Source organism: Pecten maximus, chromosome 7 (assembly GCF_902652985.1).
Source record: "Pecten maximus chromosome 7, xPecMax1.1, whole genome shotgun sequence".
In the NCBI taxonomy this organism is placed as follows: domain Eukaryota; kingdom Metazoa; phylum Mollusca; class Bivalvia; order Pectinida; family Pectinidae; genus Pecten; species Pecten maximus.
Genome location: NC_047021.1, coordinates 912704 through 937272, shown reverse-complemented (window position 1 = coordinate 937272; position 24569 = coordinate 912704). Strand labels below are relative to the sequence as shown.

Here is a 24569-nt window from a genome sequence, read left to right as displayed (position 1 = left end):
AGAATGTTCAGGACCACCATCTATACAACACTTACCCTGTAGTAGAATGTTCATGCAGGACCATCAGCTGTATAACACTTACCCTGTAGTAGAATGTTCAGGACCATCATCTGTATAACACTTACCCTGTAGTAGAATGTTCAGGACCACCATCTATACAACACTTACCCTGTAGTAGAATGTTCAGGACCATCATCTGTATAACACTTACCCTGTAGTAGAATGTTCAGGACCATCATCTGTACAACACTTACCCTGTAGTAGAATGTTCAGGACCATCATCTGTACAACACTTACCCTGTAGTAGAATGTCCAGGACCATCATCTGTATAACACTTACCCTGTAGTAGAATGTTCAGGACCATCATCTGTATAACACTTACCCTGTAGTAGAATGTTCAGGACCATCATCTGTACAACACTTACCCTGTAGTAGAATGTCCAGGACCATCATCTGTATAACACTTACCCTGTAGTAGAATGTCCAGGACCATCATCTGTACAACACTTACCCTGTAGTAGAATGTCCAGGACCATCATCTGTATAACACTTACCCTGTAGTAGAATGTTCAGAACCATCATCTGTATGACACTTACCCTGTAGTAGAATGTTCAGGACCATCATCTGTACAACACTTACCCTGTAGTAGAATGTCCAGGACCATCATCTGTATAACACTTACCCTGTAGTAGAATGTTCAGGACCATCATCTGTATAACACTTACCCTGTAGTAGAATGTTCAGGACCATCATCTGTATAACACTTACCCTGTAGTAGAATGTTCAGGACCATCATCTGTACAACACTTACCCTGTAGTAGAATGTTCAGGACCATCATCTGTATAACACTTACCCTGTAGTAGAATGTTCAGGATCATCATCTGTACAACACTTACCATGTAGTAGAATGTTCAGAACCACCATCTGTACAACACTTACCCTGTAGTAGAATGTTCAGGACCATCATCTGTACAACACTTACCCTGTAGTAGAATGTTCAGAACCATCATATCTATACAACACTTACCCTGTAGTAGAATGTTCAGGACCATCATCTGTACAACACTTACCCTGTAGTAGAATGTTAAGGACCACCATTACATTGCTTGGAAATCGGTGCTGGAGCAGCTTGTTCAGATGTGTACAGTAAATCTGGAAAATAGAGTGACATTGAACTAATCAATTAGTTTGTATTTCCAGTGGTCCGTGCAGGTAAGAAAATTAAATTGAAAACAATGTATAGAAACCAAAACAAACATTAATTTTTAGAATAGGTGACATTTCACCTTGTAACCTGGGATCAATGTGATGTACTCTTTATAAGGAACAGGTGATTAAATTGATTCTGGCCTTTAATTTCCACTTTCCAATTTCATAAATATTTCGAATGAAAGAAATATCATTTGTTATAGAAAGTTTGCCTGGGTTCGTCCCATATTAAACACCTCAAATACTACTGTAGCTTATGTTAGCTGTCTGGGATGGACCTGAAGCTTTGTATACCTATGTCTGGGTTAGCACACAACTTACATACACACCTCAAATACTGATAAAGGTCTACCTTCTGTTTATGCTTGTGTTTATTGTCTGGGTTGGCCCCACAACTGTACGTACCTCAATTACTAGCTCATGTTTATTGCCTGGGTTGGCCCCGCAACTGTACATACCTCAAATATTAGCTCGTGTTTATTGTCTGGGTGGACCCCACAACTGTACATACCTCAAATACGAGCTCGTGTTTATTGTCTGGGTTGGCCCCACAACTGTACATACCTCAAATACGAGCTCGTGTTTATTGTCTGGGTTGGCCCCACAACTGTACATACCTCAAATACTAGCTCGTGTTTATTGTCTGGGTTGGCCCCACAACTGTACATACCTCAAATACTAGTTCGTGTTTATTGTCTGGATTGGCCCCACAACTGTACATACCTCAAATACGAGCTCGTGTTTATTGTCTGGATTGGCCCCACAACTGTACAAGGCTCTTCCTAACACCTCTCCATACCGCTTGATCTCTACTTGTGCAGGAGTTGTCTTAGTAAGCCATTCATCAATGTCAAACTGTTGACACAATGTTTCAAATCATCAAAGAGTAATTAAAGTAAGTACTGTTAAAATATGTATTTTGACACACTAAAATTTTAGCACTTTACCAAATTTAAACAGATTTGCACAATGGTTAATTAGCACACCTAAAATGTTATAGAAATGATATAAAGTGTAGTTAGTGTAATGATTATTAGTGAAACGCTTTCAGGGTGAAAAGTGCTCATTACAAATAAGTTTACCTCTAAAATATCCATGTTTAATGTAGCTCCAGTGTGAAATTTGTATTTTGAAGAGATTGAATGTAAAAGGCAAGGAATGATAAATGTTGTACTACCACTTTGTAACATATTCAGAAGGAACTTAATCATTATGTTTTATGTAAACCAACATTTTCCTATTTAGTTACGAGGTTGTTAATTGTTAAGACAAATAAATACTTCCTTTCAATACTTGGCAAATTTTAATATCATTCAACACTTACAATCTTGTTGAAAATCAAATTAATCAATGTTATTGTGACTGTACCTCTGTGAGAAGTGTAAAGTCAATGTTACCGTGACGATACCTTTGTGAGAAGTGTAAAATCAATGTTACCGTGACGATACCTTGGTGAGAAGTGTAAAATCAATGTTACCGTGACAATACCTTTGTGAGAAGTGTAAAGTCAATGTTACCGTGACGATACCTTGGTGAGAAGTGTAAAATCAATGTTACCGTGACGATACCTTGGTGAGAAGTGTAAACACCAGATGAGGGGCCTGCCGTTGTAGGACCTGGACCAGACATTCATACATAGTCACGTAACGGTGGGCAGTATTGAGGGGAATGAAATGTGGGGACATGTGACCTGCCATGGTTGGGTTGTCCAAGGAGAACTGGAGTACAAGCTCAGTCTGACTTGTGTTTTGTTGTATAAATTCCTGTAACCATGGAAACAGAAAATTTGTACATATTATTGACTAGAATCAAATTCACATCTAGCTAAATAATTTAATTTATAAAACTGTCTTACCAAAAATGAATTTTGATATATAACGATAATTAAACAAGATAATTCATCAAAAATTACTTACTAAATGTGAAACCATAATTATGTCAAGAATGTTCAGAATGATGAATTCTACTAATTCTACAGACAGACCCACCATATTAAAATATATATTCAATAATTACATTTGGTGGTATTAATGTGAATAAACTCAGGAACTATTACTAATATCAAGTAGGTCAAATGGGGAGTTCAAGTGAACCCAAGCCCCAAGTAGAAAGTTCCTGTGTAGTGCAGGAGTGTATACCAGGCCCTAAGATTGATGTTCTAGCAACAGTAAGTACAGGAGATACAGCTCTCACAAACTTTTTCTTTTAATTTATCTAAAGTTGCCAAATTTTTCCCATATAAGTGTTAATAACAGAATACCTTCCCAAGTAAGTCCATACACGAGGAAAAGAATTGTCGAGTCGGTGGGTAAAACTGAATATCATGGTTGAATGATTCCGCCAGGTGGAAGAAGAATGAGCATGCAACATCATTGTAGTGCGACAGTTGTGTGTCATCTGTACAGCTCCGCGAAAGTTTTACCAACATCCTACAAATAAACAGTATCACATCTTAAAATTTCTAACAAATCTTATTCGACAAATAAATATATCGAACAAAGGCAGAGCTTAATTGGTCTGAAATATTCCACAAACTGATCCAGACATTGAGAAAACTGTTACATTTGCTATCAATCATTAGTTTTCAACTATACATCACAATGTCAAACAAACTGTGACATGACAATGGATAAATGACTTCATATTGCTACATTACAGAGCAGGTACGTGCTTGGATTACAAAATGGAATTCACCTTGTTTTCACAAAATAGTAATTATTGTAGATATCCTGTGACTTCTGACGTGATAAAAGCTCAATTTGATGATGATAGTCTACTCACGTGATGGCATTCTCCACATGTACAACAGACACACACACAACTTGTGGGGGAGGGTTGATTCCCTCTATCAACAGCTGTTTGAACTCTGCTCGGTTCTCGTCTGTCTGCCTTTGGACTACTTCATCTGTAGCCTTTTCTCTGATCTAGTTATCAAAAAGGGGAGATAACTATCAAAAAGGGGAGGTAACTATCAAAAGGGGAGGTAACTATGGTCTGTCATTATATACGTATATGTAGATCATGAATTATTGAAAATCAGGGTGATGAAAAGCTTATAATGGTTTTAAATGAATATCATTCAGATAAGGATTTTAAAGTAGTTTTTCTGTATTTTGATCACAGTTTAATGGATATTTCCTTTCATTTCAAATCAATTACTTTGAGAAATCTAGTCTTGAAACAAAATCAAAGTAAACTAATGAGAACATACTCCAAAGTGACTAGTTTTTAAGAAACCACAACATTTACGATGAACAAGATTTTCCTACATTAACGACGACTGTACTTACATTAACGACGACCACTGTACTTACATTAACGACGACGACTGTACTTACATTAACGACGACGACTGAACTTACATTAACGACGACTGTACTTACATTAACAACGACGACTGTACTTACATTAACGACGACTGTACTTACATTAACGACGACTATACTTACATTAACGACGACGACTGTACTTACATTAACGACGACTGTACTTACATTAACGACGACGACTGTACTTACATTAACGACGACTGTACTTACATTAACGACGACGACTGTACTTACATTAACGACGACTATACTTACATTAACGACGACGACTGAACTTACATTAACGACGACTGTACTTACATTAACGACGACGACTGTACTTACATTAACGACGACTGTACTTACATTAGCGACGACTGTACTTACATTAACGACGACGACTGTACTTACATTAACGACGACTGTACTTACATTAACGGCGACTGTACCTACATTAACGACGACTGTACTTACATTAACGGCGACTGTACTTACATTAACGACGACGATACCTACATTAACGACGACTGTACTTACATTAACGACGACGACTGTACTTACATTAACGACGACTGTACTTACATTAACGACGACTGTACTTACATTAACGACGACTGTACTTACATTAACGACGACTGTACTTACATTAACGACGACGACGGCTGGGTTAGAACACTTGTGTAAAGGGTTGATGACACTCTTGCACTCTATCGTGACTTTCACCTGAAATAAAATTATATTCACTTTGACGACGTTTGTTTTTTAAGATAAAAAATTTGAAGTTCCATATGTTTTGAAACGTCCGGCACCAGTTTTTACTGGCACAATGATTGATGCTTTACCAGATTTTTGATATTTAGTAACACACACCTGTTTAGGTCTGTTGTAGTACAGTTGGGGTAGTAGTCTGCCAAAATCATCATCACAGGCCACATGCTGGGACGTCCGGACATGGAAAGACCTATTTAGGGAGAAAATCAATTTAAAACATTAAATAAATAAAACAGTTAAAATGTTACGTCAGTGTACTGTGTAATACATTGGTATATGCTTCCATCATTTGTCAAACATAATATATCAAGATAATATAACTGAACTCTTCTGTACAGAACATTAACTTGTATGTATATATATATACGTATCTATGATAGTATATTCTACATCAAACATTTATGTCAAACTGTTTGGGATATAAAAAGACCACATAGAAAGAATCTTCATCAGACAACTCGTTCAGTTCTCACTCACTTAGCATATTCCTTTAAGGTGTTAAGGTCAGCCTTCAGGACATGCATGATGGCTGCTTTGTCTTGTAACACAGAGATACCGATGTCCTCCACAACTGCCTTCAGTGGCTGTAAGTCAGGCAAATTCTGAACAGGATCGTGGCGCTCTAGACGATTAATTATCTTTTCTGTGGCTGTGGGAGAAAAAGTAATTTCTCAGCAGTGTTCGACATTTACACAAAAGATTGTATTTATAATCCAGAGCACAGAAAACTAGATATATATATGTTGATTACCTGTCTGTGCACTCCCTGTTTCCTTGGTAACAGTATGTTTGACCTCTGAACCCAGAAGTGATGTGTTCCACTCACTTGTCAGCTGGGCCAGTTCAAACACCACCCTGTCATGGTCGACTAACTCAAGCCATGGATCCTAAAATATAAATTAAAACTTGACAATATCACCAGTCAACATCAAACACCACTCTGTCATGGTCGACCAGTCAACATCAAACACCACTCTGTCATGGTCGACTAACTCCAACCATGGATCCTAAAATATAAATTAAAACTTGACAATATCACCAGTCAACATCAAACACCACTCTGTCATGGTCGACTAGTCAACATCAAACACCACTCTGTCATGGTCGACTAACTCCAACCATGGATCCTAAAATATAAATTGCAATTTGACAATATCACCAGTCAACATCAAACACCACTCTGTCATGGTCGACTAACTCACCAGTCAACATCAAACACAACTCTGTCATGGTCGACCAGTCAACATCAAACACAACTCTGTCATGGTCGACTTACTCCAACCATGGATCCTAAAATATGTAAATGATGTACATGAATTTGTGAAAGTATGGATGTCAACATCAAAATGATTGTTCACGAGTACTGTACTTTTTAACAACCTAATTAGGTACTTGTAATGTTGATGTCTTGCTGAATTTAAATTGGTCCAATGAATGAGAAATCTGTTTTTAATCCAACTGTTTGGTTTTAAGTCCAATTAACCAATGGTACTGATTATATCCAACAACTTTTTAATCACACCAATCATCCAATCAAAGTCGTACATACCACTTGGTTCTGAAACAATAGGAGCAGTCTATCTGACTGATACTGTGGGGGGAGGGCAGGTAGGTAGAGTTTAGCATCATGTAACATTGGTTCCTCTGTCCACAGTTGAAACGTTTGGTACAGTCTTAAAAAGAGGAAAAAATCATCAATACTCAAAACTCAACAATATCTTGATATCAATATTATCTGGACTAAACCATGTCTGTTACCAATAGTAAGGTATTAGCATTCCTATTTACACTTCTCCAAGGTTTAAATCCAGACATTATCATTCATCATAGTCATTCACCAGACTGTTATCTCATTCTCCTCATCTAAACATTATCATCTGATATCATCTAAACATTATCATCTGATGTCATCTAAACATTATCATCTGATCTCATCTAAACATTATCATCTGATATCATCTAAACATTATCCTCTGATCTCATCTAAACATTATCCTCTGATCTCATCTAAACATTATCATCTGATATCATTGTCACAGGGTTATATTTTATGTAAAATCATTGTATGTTATATTTCATGGAGTGTGCATCTTTAATGTACTGTTGGTATTTGTTTGGTGTGAGAAACCTTAATAGGAATGAAAGGAATGTGAGTATGTATGACATGTGACCTGACATGGACAATTTCATTGGACAGTTTTTACCTGTATTGCATGTTTTTAATCCTCTTAGTATTTCAAATCACTTCTCTTCTGGCGCTCTAGCTGAAAACAATCTGTAGAAGTCAGAGCCTAAATTATATTGAAGATCTGGTGAGTTTTTACTTTCATTTGATACTATTTTGTAACTAAGTATATATTAATGTTGTATTATAAAACAACATGTAATATTGTGTTTTAATAAGTATTTTGAAAAGATCTGTGTAGAAAGCATATCTGGTACTTTGTCAGAAGTTATGTGCTTCATGTATGTTTAATTGGAATTGATAGATATCATAATACAATATATTTTGTATATGACCTTTTTATTTGTATATATATTAGACCAGATTATTCATTGATTACAGCTGGTGATTACTTGTGAATCTGGTTGGTGGTAATGAATAATGTTCCGGAAACCTCCGCATGATATGTGGGGTGAGTTGTAGTTCTGGTTGTTTTAATTGTATGAATTGTACAGTACATTATGTACATGGTGATTTTGTCTGTAGGAAAATTACCAATGTTTTATATATATTAATAGTAATGTAAGTGATAAAGGTAGGGATAATTTCCTAATTTGATATTTGTATATCTATTGTGTCTAAATAGTGAATAACTAGTTTGATATATTCTAGTTATCGATATGTGTATTCTAAAAACATAAATGTATTAGTATTTGGTTCTGTTAACGTATTTATAACAGAAATTGTGCCATCTCTTTGTTATCGGTTCAAATATGTTACATGTAAGAGTTATGTCCCTTGATTGTCATGTCTGTAGTTTAGTATGTATGTGTGTATGATTAGTATTTCTTGTAATTGTAGGGTTTTATTAATGGATAATAAAACTACCATGAACAACAAAGTGGCATTGGATTATATATACCCACACCTGTAACAAATGGCGCCCAACGTGATTAATTGGATTTTGTGATCACCGGTAGATGACGGGAGGGATATTCAATTAGCGGAAGTGATTTCCGGTCCCGAGAAAGTTTTCCATGATGACGACATGTACAGCCGACAGCGGTAAGCTGATTTGGTGACATTTCCCGTGACAAGTTATTTATTTGAACTTGACATTTATATTTCTGTGTTCCTGATTCGATGTGTGTTTTGGTCGCGAATAGTCAACACCCATTTATCCTGTTTTGGTGAGGCACTTTATACATTTTATGTGATGGACACATGTGCCGACTGTTGCACTTGTGTGACAGTTCGTCATTGACCTTTCGCTATACCGGAAGTGTGCAGAGACTTTGTTACAAATTATTTCTGAGACCTGTGTTGCCAAGAAGATATGATCATTGAGTGACATTATCCGCGACATTTTGATTAAACTAATTTATTGGCAAGTCCAACAGTTAATATTTACCCTATAGACTTTGGTTGTTGTCAATTAATTATTTATTTGATTTTCCATTGCTTGTATATTTTTTTTCTGTGACTATACATGTAAATCAACAATTTTCAAGTTGCTATTACTTGCCTACTGTTTACAACTTGTATTATTTTTATATCCTTATAGCAATAATTTACTTTGTCAGTTAAATTATTATTTTTCAGTGGTTATCCTTTTATAGTGTTATTGACTAGGAAATATTAGAACTTTGTTTATTTTTCTGGTTAATTTTTTTTTCTCTCAGTTTATTATAATATTTTTGCTATATTATACTTGTGTTTTCCCATATGATGTAGTCACTTAGATATTCTATAAATAGTTTTTTTGGCATATTTATATTGTAACACCAGATCAGATTTTGTTTTTCTATCCACATTTTCTTTGATTTCTGCTATTCTATTTTTTTCTATTTATTTCTTCTATCTTTTTCAGTACTAATCCAAGATTTACTTGACTTATTGACATTTTGCGACAATTTGTTTTGCGTGTCAGTGTGCGTATGTGTTGATTGATTTCTCCATATTACTTGCTATTTAAATTTATTTAGTTTTGTGTGTTGATAGTTCTTTACATACACTTTTCTTTCTTTGGTTGATACCAAGGGGAGATAATTTTGTTTAGTTTGCTAAAGGGAGGTAACTGTAAGTGTTAATTTTCTATTTCAGCTGTATTGTACTTGTTTTATTTCAGAAATTTTGAGTTTTTTTTCCTGTTTATTTTCAGGGTTGATTTACTATAATTTTGTGTTGATTATTATTTACTTAAAACTACATGTGGTTGTTTGTTTAGTATATTACATTCCAATTTTCATTTTTTCCTCTTTAATTTATTTCAGATTGGACTTTGTGTTTGTTTATTTATTTTTCAGTACATTTGGACTTTATATATTTCTTTATGGTAAGTATAGTGCTTGTTTGTATTATTTTAATCATGTCAGATGCAGAAAAGTTGCAAGGATTTTTCGATGCTATGGATGTGAAACCAAGTTTGGAGTCGAAGGAAGCTTTCGACCAATGGTTATTGGATTATGCAAGGAAAGGTGCACTTCCGAAGACTGCTGCTGCTGCTGGTGCTACTTCTAAGCAAGATGAACCTCAACGATTCATTACACATCAGCGTCCCAGAATATCTTTATTCAATGGAGCGTTGGACAAGAAAGACCAGGTGACATACGAGCAGTGGAAGTATGAGGTACAATGTCTTATGGACAACCAGGCTTATGCTGTGGAAGAGATTACTTTTGCTGTTCGACAGTCTTTGAAGGGAGATGCAGCAGGGGTAGCTCGCCGACTTGGTCCTGATGCTGGTTTATTGAGTTTACTACACAAGTTAGACAGCGTATATGGTGTGGTGGAATCTAGTGAATCCTTGTTAGAGAAGTTTTATAGTGCAACCCAACAGGAGAATGAGGATGTTTCATCCTGGGGATGTAGACTGGAGGAGTTATTGGATAAGGCTAAACAGAAAGGGGAGATAACTTCTGGAGACTTCATGGAAATGCTTCGTTCCAAGTTCTGGAGTGGACTTAGGCAACCATTGAGGGATGTTTCTGGACACAAGTTTGACTCCATCCATGACTTTGATGCACTTAGAGTTGCTTTGAGAAGAATTGAGCATGACCATCAGGATTCTAAATCAGGTAAGAAACCAGTTACTTCCAAGATGGCCACCACAACCTCGGATAAGAAAGAACCAGACCAGTTCCAGGAATTAAAGGCAATAGTTAACCAGCTGGCGTCAGATTTCAACAAGTTCAAGAGCAGTGGACAACAAAAGGATTCCAAGAAGTATTATAATAGGAATAACTCTGGAGGGAACCAATATGGATCTAGCCAAGATCATCACTCTGCTGATGTTGGACCTAGGCAACAGGATAGACAACATGATGCTAAGGACAATCAGCGTCAGCCTCCTGTCTGTTGGAGATGTGGCCAGACAGGGCATGTACGCATTGGATGTCGTGTTATCCTCGACCATTCACGCAAGTCTTTAAACGGGAAACAGTCTTCGGAGAAGGGTCACCCGTAGACTGCAGGAGAAGACAAGGCCCCAAGTGTAACTCCGCTCAATTAGTAGGTGAGTGTAACGAGGTGAAAGTTAATATAGCGGGAGTGGAAGCAGTTGCTTTGTTAGACACAGGATCCACAGTGTCGACAGTTAGCGAGACCTTTTATTACTCATATTTGTCTCAACTGGAGTTATTACCACTTAAGGAGATATTGGACATTGAGTGTGCTGGTGGTACGTCATTGCCATATCTAGGATGTATTGAAGCTGATTTGGAGGGACTCCCAGGGCTTAGTGGTAAACCTCATCGATGTATTTTCTTAGTTATACCAGACAGTAATTACAACAAAGCTGTACCTTTGCTGTTGGGGACTAACATTCTTATAGAGGCTTTGAACGGAAGTAGACGTACTCATGGTGGACGTTTCTTACAAGACATGAAGATGGAAGCACCTTGGTATCTGACATTTCGTTGTCTGATGTTAAGGTCTAAGGAGCTTCGACGCAGAGAATTTTGCCTTGGTAAGGTGAAGCTGGCAGAGAAAGGAAACATCACGATTGCTTCAAACTCAAAGGTGACTGTAACGGGGATGATTGACAAGCCAGTTAATTATATACCAACCTGTGCCCTTGTACAAGCTACCAAGTCAGATATTACTCAGGATTTGGACATTACACCTGGATTGCTGCACTACGACTACAGAGAACTCGACTACAGAGTACCTGTCACTATCTCGAACATCAGCGTCCGGAGTATTACCATACCATCCAAGTCTGTTATAGCAGAACTACATCCTGTTTCAGTAGAGGGATCATTAGAAGATTATCATACTCCTGAGAAGGAATCAGACTTCAGGAATCTTCTTAACTTGGACCTAACATCTCTAGATAGACATCAACAGATAAAGTTGGATAATCTTTTACAGGATTTTTCCGATGTTTTTTCGTCAGGGGATCTTGATCTGGGCCATTGTTCGGGTACTCAACATCGTATCGAGTTAACAGATGATACCCCGTTCAGACAGAGATTCAGGAGGATACCCCCGGCCATGTTAGAAGAGGTTAGGGATCATCTCAGGCAGCTGTCAGCATGTGGAGTGATTCGTCGGTCTCACAGTCCATGGTCCTCATGCGTGGTATTAGCTAGGAAGAAGGATGGCACCCTGAGAATGTGTATTGATTATCGTCAACTCAACAACAGGACGATAAAAGATTCCTACGCTTTACCCAGGATAGAGGAGATCTTAGACTCGCTCCATGGCTCGAAGTATTTCACAGTTCTAGATATGAAGAGTGGATACCATCAGGTGGAAGTAACGGAGGAGCACAAACAGAGGACAGCATTTACTGTTGGACCTTTGGGACTATGGGAATATAACAGAATGCCATTTGGACTTGTGAACGCTCCGGCTACTTACCAGAGATTAATGGAAGACTGTTTAGGAGACTATATTGGATCTATATGTTTTATATATCTGGATGATTTGATTATCTTTTCAAAGGATGTTGACACACATATGGATCGCCTGGCACTGGTATTTCAGCGGCTGAGGGAGAGCGGGATAAAGCTATCGCCGAAGAAGTGTTCACTGTTCCAGTCAAGGGTGAAATATTTAGGTTTTATTGTCTCTGAAGATGGTGTGGAAGCTGACCCTGACAAGATATCAAAGATTGCGGAATGGAAACCACCGGAGAGTCCAGATGAACTTCGCAAATTCCTTGGCTTTGCAGGATACTATAGGAAATTTGTTAAGAATTTTTCTACCATCGCTAAGCCATTGAATGACCTGCTCCCACCTACAGTAAAGAAGAAGATGAAACCTAGCAAGAAATCAATTCCGATTGATTGGACATGGGGTAAAGAACAGCAGGAAGCTTTTGACAGGCTCAAGGAAATACTTACTACACCTCCTGTACTGGGATATCCAGATCTGACTTTACCCTTTGAGCTGCATACCGATGCTAGTGGACGAGGACTCGGGGCAATACTATACCAGACTCAGGATGGAAAGAAGAAGGTTATCAGTTATGCAAGTAGAGGTTTAAACAAGGCAGAAAGAAGATACCCTGCTCATAAACTGGAATTTCTTGCGTTGAAGTGGGCTATAACTGACAAATTCTCTGATTACCTGTACGGAACAACGTTTTCTGTCTTAACAGATAACAATCCCTTAACGTATGTCTTGACTACAGCTAAACTGGATGCCACAGGACACCGATGGTTAGCGGCTCTATCTAACTACAACTTCACGATTAGGTACACACCAGGTCGTACCAACACAGACGCTGATGCTTTGTCTCGTCTGCCTGAGGAGTTGGATACGGAGTCGGTCAAGGCCATATGTGGAAGTTTGCAGGGAGATGGACGAGCTGATATTCTGTCAACAGCTGATACATGGGATGATGATCTTTGTGACTTGGAGCAGATGTCCAATAGGGATTGGAGACGTGTACAGTCAAGGGATCCAGTACTACAGCCATTCATCCATGCTGTTAGAGAAGGGAAGAAACCCAGTAGACAGAATTTGAGTCCGAAGCAGCAAATGCTCCTGCGTAACTTCAGTCATCTCACTCTAGACAACAGTGTTTTGTACAGAGAGACACTTAAGCATACTCAGAAGATTCGACAACTGGTTTTACCTACATCTATGATGAAGTGTACTCTGCAATACTTGCATGATGACGTAGGACATCCAGGGAGAGACCGTACCCTTTCATTGGTCCAGGAGCGATTCTATTGGCCTGGAATGACCAGGGATGTCGAGGACTGGGTTTCTAACTGTCAGCGTTGTACTTTGAGGAAAACTCCTACAACTCAGAGAGCACCTTTAGTCAACATCAGGACCTCTCAACCTCTTGAATTGGTTTGTGTTGATTTTCTGACACTAGAGATGTCCAAGGGTGGATTTCAACATTTACTGATACTTACGGATCATTTTACGCGGTACGCCCAGGCCTACCCTACCAGGAATATGACAGCCAGGACAACAGCGGAAGTGTTATACAACAACTTCTTCCTTCATTATGGTTTTCCTGTTAGGCTTCATTCAGACCAGGGACCAAACTTTGATGGAAAATTGATCCATGAGCTGTGCCATGTTGCAGGAATCAGGAAATCAAGGACTTCACCCTACCATCCGAGCTGCAATGGGATGTGTGAACGGTTCAATAGAACTGTACTGAACATGTTGGGAACATTGGATCCGGACCTGAAGGGTGATTGGAAGAAACATGTAGGACCCTTGGTACATGCTTACAACAGTACACGGCATGAACAGACTGGCTATAGTCCATTCTACCTTATGTTTGGGAGGAGGCCACGGTTACCAGTGGACTTAGCTTTTGGGATTGAGAGAAAGGAGAAGAGTTCAAGCCCGTGTAAGTATGTGGATGAGCTGCGAACCAGACTAAAGTCTGCTTATGATGTTGCCACAAGGAGTGCAGATAAAGCTCGGGGGAGACAAAAGGAAAACTATGACAGACGGATACGCGGTTCAAGCATATTGTGTGGTGATAGGGTGTTGGTTAAGAAGCTGGTACATGAAGGAAAGCATAAGCTTGACAACAAATGGGAAGATACAGTGTATGTAGTGGAAAAACAGGAGAACAACGAAATCCCGGTATTCACTGTCAGGCCGGAAACAGGAACAGGTCGTACCAGGAAGCTCCACAGGAACCTGCTACTACCAGTAGGGGAGTTATTCTCTCAGGAGAGCGGAGATGTGGACCCTGATCCTGTGATTCCGAAGCCAAGACTCAGACGGAACAGATCTAGGGATACCGTGGAGAAGGTAGTCATCAATGGAGATGATCATGGTCCAGCAGCTGATCTAGTTAGCACTTCATCCAGTGCTGAGGGGGCTAGAGACGTTGGCATGGACACTGGAGTTTCTTCTGACGTGGATGACGACCCATTGCCAGATGAAACTGAGGGTGGCAGTGGTGCTGATGACGATCAGAACTCTACTGCAGAGGATCACCAGATGTCGCCCAGGAGGGTCCTCAACTCTTCGGAGGGGGAGGAAGTGGCACCTGTCAGTGCCAAGCACCGAGGACCTGATCATGAGAGACCAGTACCTGTTCCCAGGAAAACTATCAGAAGACATCAACCCCCGACTTGGCAAACCTCGGGTGAATTTGCTATGCGCCAGACCCCAGTGACACCAGATTGGATGTCAAGGGCAAGCTACCTGCAGGAATTGGCCAAGGAAGGGAATCTGGACAGAATGCCAGAGAGAATATTGGATTCTCTTTTGACCATTGTAAGTGGGTCAACATGATGTTTTATTTGTTATTTTAGTAGTACATGTATGTTGTTTTTATCCATTTTCTTGTAGGTGTGCAACATTGATATCTCCGTCACAACAATGACACGGAGGTCATTCATCTGTGAGGGGGAGTGTGTCACAGGGTTATATTTTATGTAAAATCATTGTATGTTATATTTCATGGAGTGTGCATCTTTAATGTACTGTTGGTATTTGTTTGGTGTGAGAAACCTTAATAGGAATGAAAGGAATGTGAGTATGTATGACATGTGACCTGACATGGACAATTTCATTGGACAGTTTTACCTGTATTGCATGTTTTTAATCCTCTTAGTATTTCAAATCACTTCTCTTCTGGCGCTCTAGCTGAAAACAATCTGTAGAAGTCAGAGCCTAAATTATATTGAAGATCTGGTGAGTTTTTACTTTCATTTGATACTATTTTGTAACTAAGTATATATTAATGTTGTATTATAAAACAACATATAATATTGTGTTTTAATAAGTATTTTGAAAAGATCTGTGTAGAAAGCATATCTGGTACTTTGTCAGAAGTTATGTGCTTCATGTATGTTTAATTGGAATTGATAGATATCATAATACAATATATTTTGTATATGACCTTTTTATTTGTATATATATTAGACCAGATTATTCATTGATTACAGCTGGTGATTACTTGTGAATCTGGTTGGTGGTAATGAATAATGTTCCGGAAACCTCCGCATGATATGTGGGGTGAGTTGTAGTTCTGGTTGTTTTAATTGTATGAATTGTACAGTACATTATGTACATGGTGATTTTGTCTGTAGGAAAATTACCAATGTTTTATATATATTAATAGTAATGTAAGTGATAAAGGTAGGGATAATTTCCTAATTTGATATTTGTATATCTATTGTGTCTAAATAGTGAATAACTAGTTTGATATATTCTAGTTATCGATATGTGTATTCTAAAAACATAAATGTATTAGTATTTGGTTCTGTTAACGTATTTATAACAGAAATTGTGCCATCTCTTTGTTATCGGTTCAAATATGTTACATGTAAGAGTTATGTCCCTTGATTGTCATGTCTGTAGTTTAGTATGTATGTGTGTATGATTAGTATTTCTTGTAATTGTAGGGTTTTATTAATGGATAATAAAACTACCATGAACAACAAAGTGGCATTGGATTATATATACCCACACCTGTAACATCATCTAAACATTATCATCTGATATCATCTAAACATTATCATCTGATCTCATCTAAACATTATCATCTGATATCATCTAAACATTATCATCTGATATCATCTATTAAAACATTATCATCTGATATCATCTAAACATTATCATCTGACATCATCTAAACATTATCGTCTGATCTCATCTAAACATTATCATCTGATCTGTCAGTCCTTCACCAGACTTCCTTACCTTGTGAGTTGTTGGTGAAAGTCACGCCTGGGTAGAAAGGATTGGTCTTCTAACGTTTGAACCTCACCAGTCTCCTCTCGTCTTTCCTCTGTCATTTGTAAAATCATGGAATTATATAACATCTTCCCAAGTTAACTGATGGTGAATGTTCCCTATAAACTGATTTGTATGTTTAACTACTGTACACAGTCCCTGTGAAGATCAACTTTTAAACTCTCTAGGAAATTACTACATTGTTGTATCAACCAGTCAAATGCAAGGTTACATACAACATCATTCTTACATTATGGGCTCATATAACCTTTCAAGCCAATGAATATGCTTGTTAGAAACAGGATTAAATTACATGTACATAATACTAGATTTTATTATGTTGATTGTGAACAGCATTTGTTTTGTCCGATCTCTTTGTTCCTTTCTGGGACATTAAAACGATTTAGCACTTATAGGCTAAATATGTAATAAATCATAAGAGGATCTGTTCATTATTATGTCTCTTATTTGTAGAAACAGAAATGTTTTGGAACAGTGTGTATATATGACCATTAAGTGGCTATTATTAACCCTTGATGGCCATTACTTGTTGAATTTAACGCCATTTAAATTTGTAAATATAATGAAATTTTGTCATAGCCATTAACCTAAAAATGCTATGTGGATTTAATCAATGTTTTAAGAGCCAGACATCAAAATTACATCATATTCAAGTTTTTTTCATGAGTTTTTAATGGATTTCAATGCCAATTTCAAGGGCAATTAATGGTATGTAGTTTGGTTGCGACTCTCAGCAATATTGATCTTTTGAAAATCCTCCTGAACAAAGAAAAAGACCTCGAATTTATCTATAGCTTATTGGACGTCTGACTATTTGGACAATTTTCCTTTAAGTAGTACCTTACTGATAGAATCTATAAACATACCCACTCTAGAACTGCTGGACTCTACCTACCTTACTGATATAATCTATAAACACACCATCTCTAGAACTGCTGGACTCTACCTACCTTACTGATATAATCTATAAACACACCCTCTCTAGAACTGCTGGACTCTACCTACCTTACTGATATAATCTATAAACACACCCTCTCTAGAACTGCTGGACTCTACCTACCGTACAAATATAATCTATAAACATAACCTCTCTAGAACTGCTGGATTCTACCTACCTTACTGATATAATCTATAAACACACCCTCTCTAGAACTGCTTGACTCTACCTACCTTACTTATATAATCTATAAACATACCCTCTCTAGAACTGCTGGACTCTACCTACCTTGCTGATATAATCTATAAATACACCCTCTCTAGAACTGCTGGACTCTACCTACCTTACATATATAATCTATAAACATACCCTCTCTAGAACTGCTGGACTCTACCTACCGTACAAATATAATCTATAAACATAACCTCTCTAGAACTGCTGGATTCTACCTACCTTACTGATATAATCTATAAACACACCCTCTCTAGAACTGCTTGACTCTACCTACCTTACTTATATAATCTATAAACATACCCTCTCTAGAACTGCTGGACTCTACCTACCTTGCTGATATAATCTATAAATACACCCTCTCTAGAACTGCTGGACTCTACCTACCTTACATATATAATCTATAAACATACCCTCTCTAGAACTGCTGGACTCTACCTACCTTACTGATATAATCTATAAACATACCCTCTCTAGAACTGCTGGACTCTACCTACCTTACTGATATAATCTATAAACACATCCTCTCTAGAACTGCTGGACACTACCTACCTTACTGATATAGTCTATAAACATACCCTCTCTAGAACTGCTGGACTCTACCTACCTTACTGATATAGTCTATAAACACACCCTCTCTAGAACTGCTGGACTCTACCTATCTTACTGATATAATCTATAAACACATCCTCTCTAGAACTGCTGGACACTACCTACCTTACTGATATAGTCTATAAACATACCCTCTCTAGAACTGCTGGACTCGACCTATCTTACTGATATAATCTATAAACACACCCTCTCTAGAACTGCTGGACTCTACCTACCTTACAGATATTATCTATAAACACACCCTCTCTAGAACTGCTGGACTCTACCTATCTTACTGATATTATCTATAAACACACCCTCTCTAGAACTGCTGGACTCTACCTATCTTACTGATATAATCTATAAACATACCCTCTCTAGAACTGCTGGACTCTACCTACCTTACTGATATAATCTATAAACATACCCTCTCTAGAACTGCTGGACTCTACCTACCTTACTGATATAATCTATAAACGTACCCTCTCTAGATCTGCTGGACTCTACCTACCTTACTGATATAATCTATAAACATACCCTCTCTAGAACTGCTGGACTCTACCTACCTTACTGATATAATCTATAAACATACCCTCTCTAGAACTGCTGGACACTACCTACCTTACTGATACAATCTATAAACATAACCTCTCTAGAACTGCTGGACTCTACCTACCTTACTGATATAATCTATAAACACACCCTCTCTAGAACTGCTGGACTCTACCTACCTTACTGATATAATCTATAAACACTCCCTCTCTAGAACTGCTGGACTCTACCTACCTTACAGATATAATCTATAAACATATCCTCTCTAGAACTGCTGGACTCTACCTATCTTACTGATATTATCTATAAACACACCCTCTCTAGAACTGCTGGACTCTACCTACCTTACTGATATTATCTATAAACACACCCTCTCTAGAACTGCTGGACTCTACCTATCTTACTGATATAATCTATAAACATACCCTCTCTAGAACTGCTGGACTCTACCTACCTTACTGATATAATCTATAAACATACCCTTTCTAGAACTGCTGGACTCTACCTACCTTACTGATATAATCTATAAACGTACCCTCTCTAGATCTGCTGGACTCTACCTACCTTACTGACAGAATCTATAAACTTACCCTCTCTGCTGGACTCTGCTTCCTTGTGCTGTATCTCTGACTGATAGTTCATATGATAATCCACAGCTTCCTTTAGTTTCTTCTTCATCTTCTTCAGCTCAGAGGTATGCTTACTGACATCATAGAACTTCTCCCCAACACTAGCTCGCTGCTGCATGCTGTTATTAACGTCAAAGGTAGGTTTTATTATTGTTACTAAGGTCGAACCTTGTCAGTCTACTGTCACACAACACACTATAACGTCAAAGGTAGGTTTTATTATTGTTACTAAGGTCGAACCTTGTCAGTCTACTGTCACACAACACACTATAACGTCAAAGGTAGGTTTTATTATCGTTACTAAGGTCGAACCTTGTCAGTCTACTGTCATACAACAAACTATAACGTCAAAGGTAGGTTTTATTATTGTTACTAATGGTCAAACCTTGTCAGTCTACTGTCACACAACACACTATAATGTCAAAGGTAGGTTTTATTATCGTTACTAATGGTCAAACCTTGTCAGTCTACTGTCACACAACACACTATAACGTCAAAGGTAGGTTTTATTATCGTTACTAGGGTCGAACCTTGTCAGTCTACTGTCACACAACACACTATAACGTCAAAGGTAGGTTTTATTATCGTTACTAAGGTCAAACCTTGTCAGTCTACTGTCACACAACACACTATAACGTCAAAGGTAGGTTTTATTATCGTTACTAAGGTCGAACCTTGTCAGTCTACTGTCACACAACACACTATAACGTCAAAGGTAGGTTTTATTATCGTTACTAAGGTCAAACCTTGTCAGTCTACTGTCACACAACACACTATAACGTCAAAGGTAGGTTTTATTATCGTTACTAATGGTCAAACCTTGTCAGTCTACTGTCATACAACACACTATAACGTCAAAGGTAGGTTTTATTATCGTTACTAAGGTCAAACCTTGTCAGTCTACTGTCACACAACACACTATAACGTCAAAGGTAGGTTTTATTATCGTTACTATAAGGTCAAACCTTGTCAGTCTACTGTCACACAACACACTATAACGTCAAAAGTAGGTTTTATTATCGTTACTAAGGTCGAACCTTGTCAGTCTGTCATACAACACACAACCAGAATACCTGTTTTTCCTAACCCTAACCCTGACTTTAATAGGTAATAAATACAGATGTTTAAGACTGATAATAATGTGAGAAGACAGACTATGAAATTACTGTATACCTACCTGACCTGGGACACCATACGACCGAGAAATAGGCCAAAGAAGCGTTGCCAGACGAGGGGTGCCATAGGATGTTCTATGTCCATGTCGAGAGCCTGACGTCCCCATCTGTAGATGTTCAGGCTGTGTAGGCCGGGGGATACCTGTAACTTCAGTTTGGTGACGGCCTTCTGTATTGGGTAAAGAATACTTGTATTAGAACATACAGCTCAAACTTGCCTTCTGTATTGGGTAAAGAATACTTGTATTAGAACATACAGCTCAAACTTGCCTTCTGTATTGGGTAAAGAATACTTGTATTAGAACATACAGCTCAAACTTGCCTTCTGTATTGGGTAAAGAATATTTGTATTAGAACATACAGCTCAAACTTGCCTTCTGTATTGGGTAAAGAATATTTGTATTAGAACATACAGCTCAAACTTGCCTTCTGTATTGGGTAACGAATATTTGTATTAGAACATACAGCTCAAACTTGCCTTCTGTATTGGGTAAAGAATATTTGTATTAGAACATACAGCTCAAACTTGCCTTCTGTATTGGGTAACGAATATTTGTATTAGAACGTACAGCTCAAACGTGCCTTCTGTATTGGGTAAAGAATATTTGTATTAGAACGTACAGCTCAAACTTGCCTTCTGTATTGGGTAAAGAATATTTGTATTAGAACGTACAGCTCAAACTTGCCTTCTGTATTGGGTAAAGAATATTTGTATTAGAACGTACAGCTCAAACTTGCCTTCTGTATTGGGTAAAGAATACTTGTATTAGAACATACAGCTCAAACTTGCCTTCTGTATTGGGTAAAGAATATTTGTATTAGAACATACAGCTCAAACTTGCCTTCTGTATTGGGTAAAGAATACTTGTATTAGAACATACAGCTCAAACTTGCCTTCTGTATTGGGTAAAGAATATTTGTATTAGAACATACAGCTCAAACTTGCCTTCTGTATTGGGTAAAGAATACTTGTATTAGAACATACAGCTCAAACTTGCCTTCTGTATTGGGTAAAGAATACTTGTATAAGAACAAACAACTACCTTGTGTAACACCAATATTTACTGATAGACCAGCCTCAGTACCCTCATGTCTCCTCCATATAATCAACTGTTCTGACCTCCATTAATCACACGATCACGATCAAGTATACAATTCCTTCCATACTGGGTAAAACATTTTTATAATACACATACTGATTTTTTTTTTTCGATGCGATTACATCTCAATAAATGTTTAGAAAACAACAACAAAATATGAATGGTCGCAGATACAATGACCCTCTTTCCTCTCCAAACTTTACACCTACAACTAAAAGTGATTTTCTTTTCATTACGGGACAAATTCAAAAGACTTAGAACTTCATTGAAACACATTTTGTTGAGATAAATGCAGAATCAATCATACCTTGAGAGCCTGATGGTTACTAAATCGAGTATCGACTGTAGCTTGAGAGTCTAATGGTTACTAAATCGAGTATCGACTGTACCTTGAGAGTCTAATGGTTACTAAATCGAGTATCGACTGTACCTTGAGAGCCTGCTCCGGTGACAGCTTTGGCTCTGTGTGTATTTCTTCCTTCAGTGTGAGCCACACCTTCATTTCAGCTTCTGCACGGTACTCTATGTCCAGTATAATGAAGGTGAGCCAACTGAAGGCCTCTGGAGTGGCCATACGCTCAACAAGGGATGGAATCATCGCACAATTACTGCCTGACGACATCCAGCTGACTAGGGTGGACATAGCCCCCTGCTGGGCACTCTCCTTGTAGTGGCTCTGAAAAGTCTCCTGGAATGCTGGCTGTATCAACTCCATTCCGACCTTGTGGGTGAAGGCCACCTTTACCAGGTTATCCACAATAAAGCAGCAGTTCCTGTACACACACACACAGCATGATATCTTATACAGATGTTACTACATGTCTATATGGTACGGAGTATGGAAGACATGGATATCTTATACAGATGTTACTACATGTCTGTATGGTACGGAGATTGGAAGACATGGAAAGAATCGGGTGGCTGCATATAAACTATATAAACAAATTGGAAATGAAAGAATATTTGAGACATTCTTAAACTGACAAATTGAATATAACTGACAAAATATAAAGTGATAATCCAGTAGTGATGGTACAGGAGTGTGGTGATATAGGCAATAAATGGAATTACATGTCATACAATTCTCTGATTTCTTCAAGGAAAAGAAAATGAACTAACTTGATTTTACATGACCATTTTCGCTAATTCCAAAGTTGTTAATTTCCGAAATAAGACAAAACCATATATTTATTATTTTACTGATGGAAGTACAGAGACTTCTATGACCTGTATCAAACTCTGCAGGTCTATTAATATTCACGCCCTAGATATAAAAATTTACAGAACCCGTTTTTAGTGAACAGAAAGGAAAAGGCCCCAGATAAACAAAACTCACTTATCCTGGAACCACTTAGGGGTTTTAATGATGACTCGAATCCAGAAATCTACCGCCACAAACAGTGCTGAACTACCCGGCAAACTGGCGGCCTTATCTATACAGTCCTGGAAAACAAATTAATTAAATCCATCACAAAACTATCAACAGTTGTGTATTAAGTTTTTTATGATTTCAATATTGAAAAAACATTTGCTGACTTTTTATGCTTCTTCTTCGTCTAGTAAGTTTTTTACTTATAGCAACATTGTTCTTATATCAGAATTTTCTCTAACAGATTAAAAGCTTGAGCAGATATTAAAGATTATGCATTGTCTTTAATATGTAGTTCCCGATCTTTAATATGTATTTCCCAATCTTTGATATGTAGTTCCCGATCTTTAATATGTAGTTCCCGATCTTTAATATGTATTTCCTGATCTTTAATATGTAGTTCCCGATCTTTAATATGTAGTTCCCGATCTTTAATATGTATTTCCCAATCTTTGATATGTAGTTCTCGATCTTTAATATGTATTTCCCAATCTTTGATATGTAGTTCTCGATCTTTAATATGTATTTCCCAATCTTTAATATGTAGTTCTCGATCTTTAATATGTAGTTCCCGATCTTTAATATGTAGTTCCCGATCTTTAATATGTAGTTCCCGATCTTTAATATGTATTTCCCAATCTTTGATATGTAGTTCTCGATCTTTAATATGTATTTCCCGATCTTTAATATGTATTTCCCGATCTTTAATATGTAGTTCCCGATCTTTAATATGTAGTTCCCAATCTTTGATATGTAGTTCTCGATCTTTAATATGTATTTCCCAATCTTTAATATGTAGTTCTCGATCTTTAATATGTAGTTCCCGATCTTTAATATGTAGTTCCCGATCTTTAATATGTATTTCCCAATCTTTGATATGTAGTTCTCGATCTTTAATATGTATTTCCCGATCTTTAATATGTATTTCCCGATCTTTAATATGTATTTCCCGATCTTTAATATGTAGTTCCCGATCTTTAATATGTATTTCCCGATCTTTAATATGTAGTTCCCGATCTTTAATATGTATTTCCCGATCTTTAATTTGCATTTCCCGATCTTTAATATGTATTTCCCGATCTTTAATATGTAGTTCTCGATCTTTAATATGTAGTTCCCGATCTTTAATATGTAGTTCCCGATCTTTAATCCAGATCTCTATATATGTACCTGTATCATACAGGAGAAGAGCTTGGTCATAGGTCCAGGGAAATCCACGCTCCACAGCTTACTGACTTTGAGGAAGGAATCATCAGCCCCTAAAATACCACTGATGCACTTCATGAACCTTTAAAAAATGTACAATAAACATACCTGTGTCACCTTTAATGATTAGTC

The 24569-nt window shown here is 37.5% G+C and overlaps 1 protein-coding gene across 1 annotated transcript in view; it reads right to left on the bottom strand.

Annotated features, from left to right (window-relative positions):
• The window catches only part of LOC117331002 (ectopic P granules protein 5 homolog), a gene marked incomplete at its 5' end in the record, with an annotated part of 67712 nt that overhangs the window by 25635 nt on the left and 17508 nt on the right, over nt 1–24569 (bottom strand). The window contains 17 exon segments of the mRNA XM_033889595.1: nt 1074–1155; nt 1936–2067; nt 2781–2975; nt 3473–3641; nt 3994–4136; nt 5166–5243; nt 5391–5481; nt 5769–5940; nt 6043–6178; nt 6374–6418; nt 6841–6964; nt 16594–16681; nt 19549–19706; nt 20765–20931; nt 22293–22635; nt 23199–23305; nt 24402–24519. Of these exon segments, the coding sequence (XP_033745486.1) occupies nt 1074–1155; nt 1936–2067; nt 2781–2975; nt 3473–3641; nt 3994–4136; nt 5166–5243; nt 5391–5481; nt 5769–5940; nt 6043–6178; nt 6374–6418; nt 6841–6964; nt 16594–16681; nt 19549–19706; nt 20765–20931; nt 22293–22635; nt 23199–23305; nt 24402–24519 (2348 nt within the window).